Source organism: Mustela nigripes, chromosome 1 (genome assembly GCF_022355385.1).
Source record: "Mustela nigripes isolate SB6536 chromosome 1, MUSNIG.SB6536, whole genome shotgun sequence".
Lineage (NCBI taxonomy): Eukaryota > Metazoa > Chordata > Mammalia > Carnivora > Mustelidae > Mustela > Mustela nigripes.
This window is the reverse complement of record NC_081557.1, coordinates 52,740,877-52,756,944: the sequence shown is the minus strand read 5'-3', so window position 1 is coordinate 52,756,944 and position 16,068 is coordinate 52,740,877. Positions and strand designations below refer to the sequence as shown.

The window sequence follows — 16,068 nt, the reverse complement described above, 5'->3', positions numbered from 1 at the left end:
AGAACAGTCTGCTTTGTTTTCTCCAGGAGAATCCTTAAGAGATAATCAAGTTAGTATTTCTGTTCCCCAGATTGCTTCTCCCCAGGATAAAGAACCCTAGACCTTTCCAAAGCTGTTGGAGATGCAGGTTCACTCTGTGTATATGCGTAGCCTTTGAAACCCAGGGCTATGGCTCAATGTACTCTGTTCGTTCTTACACTTTATCTGTACTCCTACAGTTACCTCGTGGGAGATGAGCTGTGGGTTGTCATGGAATACTTGGCTGGAGGTTCTTTGACAGATGTGGTGACAGAAACTTGCATGGATGAAGGCCAGATTGCAGCTGTCTGCCGTGAGGTAAGGCCAGTGGCCAACCAGCCTTGAGCATGAAGTGGCCTTTATATCAATGTCTGTCAAAGTTCTGCTCCTGATGGGATCTCAGCCTGGGCACTGGAGGTGGTAGAAATTATTCTTCTGTTTATCTGTTTTGAAATTTCTATCACTCTGGCCTGTTCTTTAAAGATAACTTTATTCTAGCACTGGGTGTGTTGCATAAACAATGAATTTCGGAACACTGAAAAAAAAAATAAAATTAAAAACAAGATAACTTTATTCTGATGATAAAAGTATATACCCATTGTAGAAAAGTCAGATATTACATGTATATGTAAAGTCACTCAATTTCAGTCTTAAAGGTGACTGCTGTAAATGCTTTGTATTATTTTCCTCTTTATATGGATATATATTTTAATTATAATTTTATTGTACTTTACTATTTTCTTGATGTGCTCTGAAGGAAGTAAAAACAGAGTAAGAAAGTAGTGACAAAGGAGGTACTATTTTAGAGTAGTCAGGGACGGTTTTGCCATAGATTTGAATAAAGATCTGAATATACAAAAAAGTAAGCCATGGAAAAATCTAGGGTAAAATACTTTCAAGCAAAAGAAATAAAAAATGAAACACAAGTAGGTATTTTCTTTTTCTTTTCATTGCTGTTGAATGTCTAAGGTCTGTAATATGCTGGTGTAATGGGGGAAAAAAAAACCCTCTTTACAAAGCCTCTTTGAGAGGCACTGTCCCCAGGGGATAGCCACATTTTTAAAAAGTATTCAATTAAATTCCAGTCAGTTAACATACAGTGTAATATTAGTTTCAGGTGTTCAGTATAGTGATTCAGTATTTCCATACGTCATTCAGTGCTCATCTCAGCAAGTGCATTCCTTAATCCACATCCCCTGTTTAACCCATTATCCCACTCACCTCCCCTCTGGGAGCCATCAGTTCATTCTCTATAGTTAAGAGTCTATTTCATGGTTTGCCTCTCTTATTTTTTCCTCTTAATTGTTTTGTTTCTTAAATTCTACATATGAGTGAAATCATGTGGTATTTGTCTTTCTCTAATTTATTTCGCTTAGCATAATACTGTCTAGTTCAATCCACATCATTGCAAATGGCAAAGTTTCATTATTTTTTATAGCTGAGTAATATTCCATCACACACACACACACACACACACACACACACACACACACTCCACCTCTTCTCTACCCATTCATTAGGTTGTAGACACTTGGGCTCTTTCCATAATTTGGCTGTCATGGATAATGCTGCTAAAAACATCAGGGTGCATGTATCCCTTTGAATTAGTATTTTTGTATTCTTTGGGTAAATATCAAGTAGTGCAATTGCTAGATCGTAGGAACCTTCATACTGTTTTCCAGAGTAGACAGACCAGTTTGCATTCTCACCAACAGTGCAAGAGGGTTTCCCTTTCTCTACATCCTCGCCAATACCTGTTGTTTCTTGCATTGTTGATATTAGCCATTCTGAGAGGGGCGAGTGATATCTCATTGCAGTTTTTATGTGTATTTCCTTTATGATTAGTGATGTTGAACATCTTTTCATGTGTCTGTTGGCCACCTGTATATCTTCTTGGGTAAAATGTGTATTCATGTCTTCTGTCCATGTTTTAATTGGATTGTTTTTTGGCTGTTGTGTTTTATAAGTTCTTTATATATTTTGGATACTATCAGATATGTCATTTGCAAATATCTTCTCCCATTTCATAGGTTCTCTTTTAGTTTTGTTGATTGTTTCCTTCGCTGTGCAGAGCTTCTGATTTTGATGAAGTCCCAGTAGTTTATTTTTGTTTTTGTTTCCCTTGCCTCAGGAGACATGTCTAGTAAGAAGTTGCTATAGCCAATACCAAAGAGGTTACTGCCTGTGTTCTCCTCTAGGATTTTTATGGCTTCATATGTCACGTTTAGGTCTTTCATCCATTTTGAATTTATTATGTATGGTGTAAGAAAGTTGTCCAGTTTCATTCATCTGCATGTTGTCCAGTTTTCTCAACACCATTTTTTGAAGAGACTGTCTTTTTTTCCATTTAATATTATTTCCTGCTTTATTGATGATTAATTGACCATATAGTTGTGGGTTCGTTTCTGGATTTTCTATTCTGTTCCATGATCTGTGTGTCTGGTTTTTGTGCCAGTACCATACCATTTTGATTACTGTGGGCTTGTAATATAACTTGAAACCCAGTATTGTGATGCCTTCAGCTTTGCTTTTCTTTTTCAAGGTTGCTTTGGTTATTTGGACTCTTTTTTGGTTCCATATAAATTTTAGGGTTGTCTATTCTAGCCCTGTGAAAAATGTTGATGTTTTGATAGGGATTGCATTGAATGTGTAGATTGCTTTGGGTAGTACAGACGTTTTATCAGTATTTGTGATTCCAATCCATGAGCATGGAATATCTTTCCACTTCCTTGAGTCATCTTCACTTTCTTTCATCAGTGTATTACAGTTTTCAGAGTACAGATCTTTCATCTCTTGGTTAAGTTTATTCCTAGGTATCTTAGGGATTTTGGTGCATCTATAAATGGGATTCCTTATTTTCTCTTTCTGCTTCTTCATTATTGATATATAGAAATGCAACAGATTTTTGTATGTTGATTTTGTATCCAACAGCTTTACTGAATCCCAGCAACTTTTGATGGGGTCTTTTGGGTTTTCTGTATAGAGTATCATGTCATCTGCAAATAGTGACAATTTGAATTCTTCCTTGCTGATTTATATGCCTTTTATTTCTTTTTGTTATCTGACTGCTGTGTATAGCCATTTTTTTTTTTTTTTTTTTTTTTTAAGTAGGTTCCACTCCCAGCAGGATTCTGAGATCAAAACCTGAGCGGAGATCCAGAGTTAGATGCTCAACCAACTGAGCCACCCAGGCACCCCAGCCATATTTTTATGGCTTTTCTTTAGACCAAGAAGATGAAGGGAATATTCACAGAAGTTGAGGATATTGGGTGTTTTGCTGATAAGAAACTGGAACTTTCCAATAGCCCAATAATAGAAAAGTTTGGGAGTTAGGGAAGGAGTAGAAGATTTGGTTCAGAGTATTATGGGGTTAAGTTTGATAGTATGGTTGGGGTTTGATGATGTAAAATCTGGAGACATTCAGATGAAATAGTATAGTTGTATATTTAATCAATTTAGAAAAAATAAAATCATATGAACTTAATTTCATCCTAGAAAATATGATCACCTTTACATGAAAAATCCTGGGATCTAGAACATACCCACATAGGTTAATGGAATTAACACAGGCCTGGGACTCTTAGGAGCTATGGCTGCTTTCCTTTGCTGTAGTGCTAATACAGTGATTCTCAACTTTTTAAAAAAATTATCTCTCCCCTAAGCAGCCCTTTAACACATTTTTCACTGATCACATTCCCTCTGTGAAGTATTAATACTATAGATATACTGCATATCTCTTTTCTTTATGTACTGTAACCCTTTGGAAAGCCACAAACCACAGTACTATCTAAAATATTTTTCACTCACTCCCTGATCTGATTTTCACTGATTGAGGTTGCTTGCATATGTGTACTTAGGAAAAACAATTTGCCCCAACTTATTTATCTTTAAAATAGGAATTCATGCTATATTCTAAAAGAGATCACCCCCTTAAGAAAATCATTTTATTGAGATACAATTTATATACCATATAATACTATCACCATAATCACCATAATCCAGTTTAGAACACCATAATCATCACCATAATCCAGTTTAGAACATTTTCATCACCCCCAAAAGAACTCCTTACCCATTAGCAGGCACTGCCCCACACACCTCACTTATCAGCCTTCTCAGTCCTGTGCAACCACTCATCTTTTTTCTGTCTCTATAGATTTACTTGCTCTGGACATTTCCAATAAATGGAATCTACAATATATGCATGTTTGTGACTGGCTTCTTTTCCTTAATATAATGTTTTGAAAGTTCATCCATGTTATAGTATATATCAGTACTTCATTCTTTTTATTAACAAATAAGATTGCATTTATTTATCATTCATCAGTTGATGGGCATTTGGGTCATTTCTACTTTTTGGTTATTATGAACAATGCTGTGTACTTGTACAAATTTTTAGTTGGATATCTGTTTTCATTTCTCTTGAGTATATACCTAGGAGTGGAACTTCTGGTCATATAGCAACTCTGTGCTTGTTTGAGAAATAGCCAAACTATTTTACAAAGTGGCTGTACCATTTTATATTCCCACAAACAATGTATGAGGGTTCTAATTTCTCAAAATCTTTTCTTTTTAAATCATATTTTGTGACATCCAGAGGCCAGGATCTCTCCAGCTTCCTAAGGAAAGCAACTCTTATTTTTTCAGGGAAAAGCTGCTTCTGAATATTAGTTTGTTCATAATTTAGCCATTGGAATGTTCTTAAAAAGTGAAGTAATGATTTGAGAACATTTAAATACTGTTTTGCAGTTGGTCTGCATCTTTTGTATTTTTCAGTTGTTATTTTAACTTTGGGTTATGGACTTAAACTAGGAGATTTAGTAGCAAATCTGAGATTATCTTTTCTAATCCCCACATTTTACAAATGGGAAAACCATAGCCTAGAAAGCATAAGTGATTTGTTTAGAATGATGTTGTTAGGTAGTGGAAGAACCAAACATCTTCATTGTTCTATTCAGTCTCTGTTACTCATTCTGCCTGCTAATTATAGATGTTTTCCAAGGTTCTTTTCTTTCTCCTTTTCTATAATATTTGCCAGTTCCAACCATTCTTATAACTTAAAGAAAATCACTTGGTCAAAAATGACTCAAATACTTATCTCAAGTCCAAATCTCTATAGAACTTAAGACTCATATGTTCCATTGTCTACTGAACATTTGTCTGTCAGTGCTTTATAGGTATATAAAATTGAACATACCCAAAACAGTACAAATTATCTCCTCACCAAAAATATTTCTCCTAACTTTACTCTTTCTAATATCACTTCCATGTGTCTCAGATAAGACTCTTTTTTTGTCCCTTTCCTCCAGTTTTATCTTCATAAAATCATTCCATTTTTCCTCTGTAGTTTTGCTTGGGCCTCAGTTTCTTTGTTAAGGATCTAATGTTTGGTAAAACAAAACAAAACAAAGCAAAAAACTCCAAAATACAGTGGAGGAACTCCTGTAAGAAAACTACGGTAAGATGTATTATAATAAGGTATTTTATAAGAAAGGCATAAAGCAGCACCAAGTTAGAAGAATGCTTAGCCAGGAGATAGAAGACTAGGCAGTAGACCTGCCTCCGCCACAGATTTGGAACCAGTTCTTTCATTCACTGGGATCTCACTTTCTTTGTCACAAAATAAAGAGGTTGGATTAGTTGATTTTCTGTAAGTCTTCATAAGTTCTTTCTCTCTCTCTTTGCCCAACCACTTAAATAGTGCCTACAGGCTTTGGAGTTTCTGCATTCCAACCAGGTCATTCACAGAGACATCAAGAGCGACAACATCCTGTTGGGAATGGATGGCTCTGTCAAGCTAAGTGAGTAGGAGTGTTGATACTTTTCTTCCTGATGGGACCCAGTATCCTGGGGGAGGGTAATCATATGATAGTAGCTGCAAGACTCAGCACAGGATCTTACAGTCACACCTTGGCAGGTCCCATTCCAGGCCACTGCAGTAAAACAAACATGGTGATAAAGCAAATCAAATTAATTTGTCCCAGTGCATATAAAAGTTATGTTTATGCTGTACTATAGTCGATTAAGTGTGTAATAGCATTGTGGCTAAAAAAATGTACATATCTTAATTAAAAAATACTTTATCACTAAAAAATGCTAACCATTATCTGAGCTTGCAGTGAGTCATAATCTTTGTGCTTGTGGAGGGTCTTGCCTTAGTGTTGATAGCTGCTGACTCATCAGGTGGTGGTTGCTGGAGACTGGGGCAGCTGCAGTAATTTCTTAAAACAGTAATGAGGTTTGCTACATCAACTGTTTTCCATTTCACAAATGATTTCTCTGTAGCATGCAATGCTATTGGATTGCATTTTACCTACTAGAGAACTGTTTTCAAAATGGGAGTCAGTCCTCTCAAACCCTTCTACTACTTTATCAACTAAGTTTATGTAATATTTTAAATCCTTTGTGTCATTTCAACAGTCTTGACAGCATCTTCACCAGTAGATTCCTTCTCAAGAAACCACTTTCTGTGCTCATTCATGAGAAGCCATTCCTCATCTGTTCAAGTTTTATCATGAGATTACAGCAGTTCAGTCCCATCTTCAGGCTCCACTTGTAATTCTAGTTCTTGTACTATTTTCACCAGGTCTGGAATTAGAACGTACACATTTACCAATTTAAGTTTGCCATCCACTATATGTACAGTTCATGGTGTCCCAAAACAATTACATTAGTAACATCAAAGATCAGTAGTCACAGACCACCATTACAAATATATTAATAATAATGAAAAAGTTAGAAATATTATGAGAATGACCAAAATGTAACACAGAGACATGAAGTGAGTAAATGCTATTGGAAAAATGGCACGGACAGACTTGCTCATCACAGAGTTGCCACAAACCTTCAATTTGTAAAAATCGTAGTATCTGTGATATGTAATAAAGCAGAGTGTAATAAAAGTAGGTATCTCTGTATTTCTTGGGATATTCAGGCTCTTTATATTACTCAGCGCTAGACAGGGTGTCATTTCTTTTTTGTCCATTCAGATATATATGTTTAACCACAAACAATTTACTGAATGCCTCCTATGTGCTACAATGGGCACAAAGATACTTTTGCTAGTCCTCAAGTAGCTCTCAGTCTAGTACTGGAGTCATAAAATACATAACTAGGAAATAGAGTTTAGTGTAATTTCCTAGGTTCATTCATTCAGCAAACTTTTATCAAACTTTTATACTTGGGCCTTCTGGGATTAAAAAAAATGAGTAAGAAGACATAGTCCTTCCTGTCAAAGGTCTCATAATTTAAATAAACTTATAATTGCAATTTAATGTGAATGAACTATAAGCAGAACATTTTGTTCAAAAGTGTAAGGACCAACAGGTATGTTGTAGTCCAGACCAACAGGTATGTTGCATGTGGACAGGCAGCTTTGGGAAGATTGGTGATTAGAGTTTAAGTCAGGGACTCATGCCCAGGAAATAAAGCAAGGACCTAGACTGCCAGATTCTGAGGCATGGGAATGGTTTTTAAGAAGAAAGCAGAAGTAGAGCAAATAATCAAGGCCCAAATGGGAAGCTTTGGACTTTAATGCCTAGTTCTTCTGGTTTGAGGAGTGGTAAGGGGCCAGAGATTTTTGTTCCTCTTGCTACTTTTCAAGGTTAAATAGAGGACAGGGTAAGAGCCAGTCTTGAAGGTAGCAGTCATGTAATTCCAGCTCTAGAGAGACAAGGTATTGCAGTGCCTGAGACCCAGGCGGAGCTTGGGATAGGCATATAGTCAGTACTTGTCAGGTCCATTCCTTCTCTTCTTTTTTTTTTTTTTTTTTTCCTAGCCGATTTCGGGTTCTGTGCACAGATCACCCCAGAGCAGAGCAAACGGAGCACCATGGTGGGAACTCCATACTGGATGGCACCAGAGGTTGTGACGCGGAAGGCCTATGGACCCAAGGTTGACATCTGGTCCCTGGGCATCATGGCCATCGAAATGATTGAAGGGGAGCCCCCATACCTCAATGAAAATCCTCTGAGAGTGAGTGTTACTAATCCCATTTGAAGATGTTTGGGCTGTTGGTCTTTAATCCCAGGAAATGGGACTCGGGCTATTCCCTACAGTTTTCAACCTGGATCTATCTTTTCTGAATGAAACTTGGCACTATTGGGTTTAAAGTATAAATGCTCAAAGGAAAGAGATATTAATAGTCACTCATTCATTCAACATTTTTTTTAGTTCCGATAATATAAAAGAAGCTGTTCTAATGGTGATGAAAAAAATAATATATAGTAACAGAAGGTAAGTGATGTGAGGAAAAGCTGAGTAAGGAGCTTAAGAGAGTAACGGGAGGGAAAAGTGTGCTATTTTATTGATAGTAGAGAAGGAAGTCCTGTCTTTTAAGTTATTTGAGCAGAAATCTGAAGAAAGGAGTAAGCCATGAGATTAATCCGATGCAAGAGTTTCCCAGGCATCAAAGGACTTAATTTGAGAACATACTCCTATCCTGGAGAAAACCAAAGAGGCCAGTGTCCTGAGTGAGTAAGCAGTTTGCAGATGAGCTGATAAGGTCAGAGAACTAACAGGGAGCTGAATCAGGTAAGACCTAGTGACCTTTGTGAGAACCTGGCTTTTATTCTGTAAGAGATTTGAAGCCATTGGAGGATTTTGAGCTGAGGAGTAGTTTGACTTAATTTGCGGTATAAATTGACCATTTTGACTGTTTTTCTGGAAGAAATAAAACAGACTGAAATACTGTTATAATCGTTCGGGTAAGAGTGGTGGTGTGGGGGCGCCTGGGTGGCTCAGTGGGTTAAAGCTTAGGTCATGATCTCAGGGTCCTGGGATCGAGCCCCGCATCAGGCTCTCTGCTCAGCAGAGAACATATAGCTGACATGATGAAATGGATATCAGAGAAAGAGGAATCAACAATGCCTATAAGATTTTGGGCCCTAATTGCTGAAAGATTTCGTTTGCCATTTACTGAGAAGGTTGAAGAGCAGGTAAAATGGGGTAATAGAGCTGGTTTTGAATGTGGCGATTTGAAATGTTCATTAGACATCCAAGTAGAGATACTGAGTAGAGTTGGGCATTTGAGTCTGGATTTCAAGGGTGAGCAGTCAGGACTATAAATGTAAATTTATGAGGAGGTAGTATATAGTTGGCTTATTTAAAGCATTGGAACTAGATGATTGATGCAGTAACTCACCTGGAGAGTAAGGTTTGGGTACTGAGCCCTAGGGTTCTCTCATGCTTACAGGAACTAGCAAAGTAGACCAAGGAGTGACCTTCCTAGTTGGAGGAGAACTGAGAGAAGTGTGTCCTGGAGGCCAAGACAACAAAATGTTTGGAGGAGGATGGACCACTGTGTCAAATGTCACTGATAGATCATATAAGACAAGACTGAGAAGTAAACATTAGATTTGCCAATATGGAAGTTAGTGATGAGCTTGATGATCAATATCAGTGGAGTGATGGTAATGAAATGAATAAGAGTAAATCTACCAGAATGGGAGAAGAAGTTGAAATGGCATGTGAAAGCAATTGTTGTTCTTTAACAAGTTTTGCTCTTAAGGGAACAGAAAAATGGAGCAGGAACCTGAAGTGGAATTGAGGGAGGGTTTTGAGGTTTTTTGTTTTTTTTTTTTAAAGATGATATTATTTTAGCATGTTTGTGTGCTGATAGGAATGATATAGTAGAAAGAAAGAATGTGATCATGAGCAAGAGAGAAGTGACATCTGTAGGAGTGATGTCCTGAAGTAGATGCGAAGAGTTGGATCAAGTATTGAAGGAAAAGTATTAGATTAGGACAATTTGTCCATTTTTTTTTTTAAGATTTTTATTTATTTATTTGACAGAGAGAAATCACAAGCAGGCAGAGAGGCAGGCAGAGAGAGAGAGAGGAGGAAGCAGGCTCCCTGCTGAGCAGAGAGCCCGATGCGGGACTCAATCCCAGGACCCTGAGATCATGACCTGAGCCAAAGGCAGCGGCTTAACCCACTGAGCCACCCCAGGGGCCCCAATTTGTCCATTGTAATGAGAGAGGGAAAGCAGAGTATATGAATACAAGTGCAAGTAGGTTGGTAATTTTGGTCATAGGCAAATAAGAGAATTATTCTGATTGCTTTTATTTCCTCATTTCTCATCCTCCCTTCCAGTGCGGGAATTATGTATGTGTTGTTGTTGATAGGTGGTCATCTCATCTTACCTGGTTACCTCTTGGATAGCCAATTACTGGAAAGTGATTCGGTGTACCAATCTGAAACTGCCCGGACATCCCAGCTTTGCTCTCATTCCACATTCCACACATCTTACCCCGTCTTGCAGTAGCCTTGAAGATGATGATCAGTAGGGTGTGGATGGAGTTAAGACTGGGATTAAAATCAGAGAACATAAACTCATATGAATAGCTTGATCCCAGACATATGTTTCTGGACTTTATCTATGAAATGGGAATGATGATTCTTGCCTAGTCTATTATCCAGATTTATTGTGGTCATTAAATGAGATAGTGTTTGTGTAAATACTTTGTGAATTAAAGTGCTGAGTGCTTGAAAGGACCTTTTTTTTAAACCTGTCCCATAAGATGGTCCATGTTAGGGTACTAGGGGAGGCAACAAGGAAACAAATTGTTGCTTTACAGAACACTTGCTTTTTATATTCCTTTCCTGCTAGAAGAAATCAGTTCTTAGGTAACTAAGGTGAAAGCATCTGGGGTAATTTCCTCCAGCAAATGGGGAGATAGATATTTAACTCATCATCAGGCTAAGTGAATAATAAACCCTTTAGATTTACAATCAAGAATAATAATAAATCCATGGGTCTGGAGCATACTTCATAAGTTATAAAGTGCTTCCCAATATATGGTCTTATTTTTACAGACATGTGTGATAGACACTGTTGTCATCCCTATTTTCTAGATGTGGAATTTAGGAGTTCACTGGCTTGCATGTGATCACATGGCCTTCAAATATTAAATCTGATCCTTAGGTCATATTCTTTCCAGTATACCAAAGCTGCCTCTTTGTGTCCTAGAGGCATAACGCAACTGACCATACTTCAGAGAGCAGATCTGGGCACTAAGCGAGAACTGTAGCTAGAGCCTAAGGTGATTCTTCATTTGTATTGCCAGGCCTTGTACCTCATTGCCACCAATGGGACCCCAGAGCTTCAGAACCCAGAGAAGCTGTCAGCTTTCTTCCGGGACTTTCTGAACCGCTGTCTCGAGATGGATGTGGAGAAGAGAGGTTCAGCTAAAGAGCTGCTGCAGGTAATTTTCCCTATGCAGGGAAGCTCCAAATTCAAGGTATCACTAAACCAGCCTTTTTTGCTTCATTTTTATCTGTGAGGCACTACTGGCTCCTCACCTACAACTTCCCACACTCCATTTATATTCCTAGTTCCTTAACCTCCTTCATCTCTGGACCTTTGTGTTATTCCCTGAAGCTCTTCCTCAGTCTATTAAAACTCTGTACACATTTATAGGCTCAGCTTAAAAATCTTCTTTCTGAGCTCCTGCTGAACTTTGCCTGTACCTTTCATCAGCACCTTTTGTTTTGCTTGAATTAGAGTGAGATTCTGCCAGGTTGTGGGGAAGCCTGGAGTCGGGGGTTTGCCAAGCTTTTTAGACTTCCATCTGCTTAATCCTGAAATTACATAATTATTTCATATGGTTGCAAAAACTGCTTTTAGCAAGCTACCACCTAAGTATCACATTAAACTTGATGGTGGTGAATAATCTGTAGGCATGCACAGTTAGTTACTTCTATATGATGAGGACCGAGAGCAACCGAGCAAGGCAGGGCAGACCTACTGCATTGAAGGTAGTTATGAGCAACCCTGTCTTTCCCACTAGATTATTTATAACATCTATCTTCTTAATTTCTGGGTCTCCTCTTATACCTAGGACCTGACTTAGAAAGGGTATTCAGAAACTTTATTGAATTGAATGAAACTGCCTAAAGTATTTACCTTAATTGAAATGCTATCCTCTAGAACATATTTAGTATCTCTTTGTAACCAGGGTTATGGATTTACATAACCTGGTCTGTTAGATATGAGATTTGGGCTCTGCCAAATATAACCCATTAGTCTGTCAGATCCTTTGGGACTGAAAACCCCTTATAATAGGCAGTACCGTATAGAATCTCTTTGCCTTTCATATGAAATTTGCTCTGGAAACCCTAGACATGGAAAAATGTTCAAATTCTACTTTAAGGCTGTGATTGGCGAAGATATTGTTCATTAGGTACCAAATTATAATTATTGAAAGATTAGTGCCCTCTAGAGTTTTCTTCCTGATACTATAAGTAATAATAAATGCATTACATTGAATCTTTACCATACTGTAGTTACCTAAGTGACTTATATGTTCTTTTCATCAATTCTTTATAATGACCCTGTGATTTATAGGTTCTAGTATTACCATTTTTGTAGGTGAGTGAGTAAGTTTCAAGTGTGTAATGTTTCCATGATTATATAGCTAGTATGTGGTGGACCCAGAGTTTTATCCTATGTCTGTTTGGTATCTTAAATCACAAATCTTCACATGTGTTTCTCCTGTGAGAACACATATATGGATGAAATTACATATGTTGGAATTTGTATCTTCATGATTTAACCAATATCTTTTATTTCTTTCATAGTAACTACTTGTTTTCAGTGCCTTTTTATATCCTATATCTGTCCAAAAAGAAGATGAGGCAACTTCCAGCAACAAATATGTGTATATATGCCTATATGGATGTGCCTGTATCATATACAATATGATTGATAAAAAAGACTTATAAGGATGGCAGAAGGATCAACTATGCTGATCATCTGAGTTAGTTTTGTTTCAACATCAGATCTGGTTCTCAGTTTTCTGGTGGCCAGGACAGAAAAGGAAATGTGATAGTTTCTATATTTCTTATCAAATGGAAAAATGTCACATCCTTGTGGCAGAACCTTTTTACTATTAAATGTAAGAAAAATCATTTTTAGTGAAAAGGCTCTGAGTTATATAAAGAATTGTTTTCTGTAACAGTTTTGGTGAAAATATAGATGCAGTTTTTCTACAGAATGGTCTTCTTCTTTTTTTTTTTTAAAGATTTTATTTATTTATTTGACAGACAGAGATCACAAGTAGGCAGAGAGGCAGGCAGAGGAAGAGAGAAAGGGAAGCAGGCTCCCTGTGGAGCAGAGAGCCCGATGCGGGGCTCGATCCCAGGACGCTGAGATCATGACCTGAGCCGAAGGCAGCAGCTTAACCCACCGAGCCACCCAGGCGCCCCCAGAATGGTCTTCTTTAATAGTGGTGGGTGTGGCCCAAAGTACAGCCCAATGAAAGTGATTTAGGAAAGGACCAAGCTATTGAAAGCTTTACTGGATTCAAAGATAGAAAAATAAATTCCTAGATCAGTGCTCCTGAAATGCAGTATTGCCATATACCATTGGGTCATGATCAGTCAGTACTTTACCCCAGAGATAATTATTATCCTGATTATCTCCATAGTTTAGACTTACCTAATATAAAATGGAATCATACAACATGAAATCTCTTGTGTCTGGCTTTTGTGAGTCAACATAATGTCTGTGGGATTCTTTCTGTTGTCACCGTATCAGTCATTCATTCTTTTAATTGCTGTGTATTTTTCTGTATAGTATTATAAAATATAACATTATTCATTCTTCCATTCTCTTTTTTGGGGTTCTTTTTAGTCATGACTGTTGTAAGTAAAGCTGCTATGAACATTCCTGTGTGTGTCTTTTGGTGGATACACAAACTTAGTTCTCTTGGAAATATACCTATGACTGGAAATGCTGGGATGTAGCATAGAGGTGTGTTTAAGTTGTAGGTAGATACTGCCAAACAGCTTTCCAAAAATGGTTTGTTATCTTTTAAAGATGTTTTTCAACTTGGGGATGATCTGAAGCTTTCCAGGCAGCACCTTGTGCAAATATGGATGCTCTCAATGTCTTATGATGATTACTGAGGAAGAATGGTAAATAGTCATGTGTCTTTTCTCTTTTCTTCCCTTCTAGCATCAGTTCCTGAAAATTGCCAAGCCCCTCTCCAGCCTCACTCCACTGATTGCTGCAGCAAAGGAGGCAACCAAGAACAATCACTAAAACCACGCTTACCCCAGCCTCATTGTGCCAAGACTTCTGTGAAATAAATGCTCATTTTAGAAATTCCAACCCCTGATGCCCTCTCTTCCTTGCCTTGCTCCTCCCATTTCCTGGTCTAGCGCTCTCATGACTTTGATCGTTAAAAACCATGTGTCCAGCATTGATGAGAACTGCAACTGACTAATCAGATGATGGCCATTTCTAAATAAGGAATTTCCTCCCAATTTGTGGTTGTGAGGGTGGTTTATGACCAAGGGCTTATATGAATAAACCCTTGGACTTCTATTTCTATACAGCAAAATCTTCTCCCCATACCCCAATCTCGCACCTGCCAGTCAGTTCTTAACTCTATAAATTTTTGGCTTTATAACATTATTGATTGGTAATCAGTTGAAATTTCTTTAGTGCTTGCTTTTCTGAGGCTGAATTGCCCAAACTCAATTGTACTTGAAAATTGGAACAGTGTGAGGGGTGCTGTGAGGGTGGATAACTTACCAGAGACATGAAATGGCTCATCTTCCTGGACCATGGCTTTGGCGCAGCTGATCTCGATATGGGAGAGAAAGCTAAAATGTTTTTTCTTCTTGTGTGCTTCTAGCTGCTACCTGAGGGGATCTTCACTCAGTAGTGTTCCCCATGCTATTTCTTGTGAAATGGTCTTGGCTATGTAGCAGCTTTTGACTCCCTACATCCCCTAGGCTGCTGCCCCAATTCTGTCTTTGTTTAGAACTTTGAGAGGTTTCCTAGGGCACATGCTGGGTGAGAGCAGTGTAAGAAGTCAGGGAAAAAATTTAGCTGCTTTTAGAACAAAGTTGGGTATCAGCATCTGTCCAGCTGTACCTGTGTGTTGTTTCAAGAATTCCGCCTCTTTCTCCATCTGGAGTAAAGAGCTGAAAGATCTGATGGCCTGAGACTTCGGATCAGAGGGAAGGATCTCCCAACTCTGAAACTACGTGTTAGCTTTGAATGGATTTGGCGACCTGATAAGATACTCTGCCAGCTGTGAGGGGACCCTGTTTTTACAATGCATGGCCGAGCTCTCTGCAAATGGAAATGCTTGCACTGGGTGTTGGGGATGTTTGCTACCTCCTGCTATCTTTGTGGTTTTGGTCCTCCCACTATGATAGGACCCCTGGCCAGCATTGTGGCTTGTCACGTCAGTCCCATTGGCTACCTTGTCATGCTCTGAGGTACCACTGCCTCTTGCAGCACAAGTTTTATTTCCTTCAATAAAAGGAGATGAAAATATTCTACTTGGAGTATGCCTTTCTTCTTTTCCTTTTCACCTTTCTTTTCTAATTTTTCATTTTGAAATGATTTCAGACTTAAGAAAACTTTAAGTTGTAGGTAAATACTGCCAGAAAATATATTTTCTTCCCAAAAGATTTTAGATTAAGCTGCAGTAAGATGCCCTTTTACCACTGTGTACTTCAATGCATATTCTTTTTCTTAACACTCTTAATTATAAACAAAGAGAAAAAGACCTAAAATATTTATATTTATATTTATTTTATAATATATGTTACATATATATTATATTTATATTATAAGGTATTGGCTCAGGCAAGTATGGGAACTGAGAAGCTCCATGATCTACACCAGCAGGTTGGAGGCTGGTGAGGCCAGGGGTGCAGTTCAAAGGCCTGAGAGCCAGAGAGTCATTGGTTGTATAGATGCCAGTCATAGTCTGGTGTGTGAGAACCAGAACACCCTGGGGCAGGAGAAAATTGATGTCCCAGCAACGCACTCCACAGTTTTGTTCTATTCAGGCCTCCAATTAATTTGGTAATGCCCTCCCAAGCAAGGTCACCTGCTTTACTCTCTCCACCAATTCATATGCTAATCTCCTCTGGAAACATTCCACACAAAAACACACCCAGAAATAATGTTTAACCAGATACTGGGCATCATGTCTGAGAATGGCATGGGTGGATATTCTGCTCAGAGTCTCATGAGGCTGAAATCAAGGTATTGGTCAGGGTCTTGAAGTCCTCTTTCAGTCTTAC

General features: G+C 38.2%; 1 protein-coding gene across 4 annotated transcripts in view; it reads left to right on the top strand.

Annotated features, from left to right (window-relative positions):
• PAK1 (p21 (RAC1) activated kinase 1) overlaps positions 1–15,321 on the top strand; it is a 148,690-nt gene extending 133,369 nt beyond the window's left edge. For all 4 annotated transcript variants that reach the window (XM_059411533.1, XM_059411516.1, XM_059411525.1 and 1 more), the window contains exons 11-15: positions 219–336; positions 5,720–5,819; positions 7,796–7,992; positions 11,085–11,222; positions 13,976–15,321. In XM_059411533.1, coding sequence (XP_059267516.1) covers positions 219–336; positions 5,720–5,819; positions 7,796–7,992; positions 11,085–11,222; positions 13,976–14,062 — 640 coding nt within the window. In that variant the 3' untranslated portion in view covers positions 14,063–15,321. The remainder of the gene's footprint in view (positions 1–218; positions 337–5,719; positions 5,820–7,795; positions 7,993–11,084; positions 11,223–13,975) is intronic.
• The last annotated feature ends 747 nt before the right edge of the window (positions 15,322–16,068 follow it).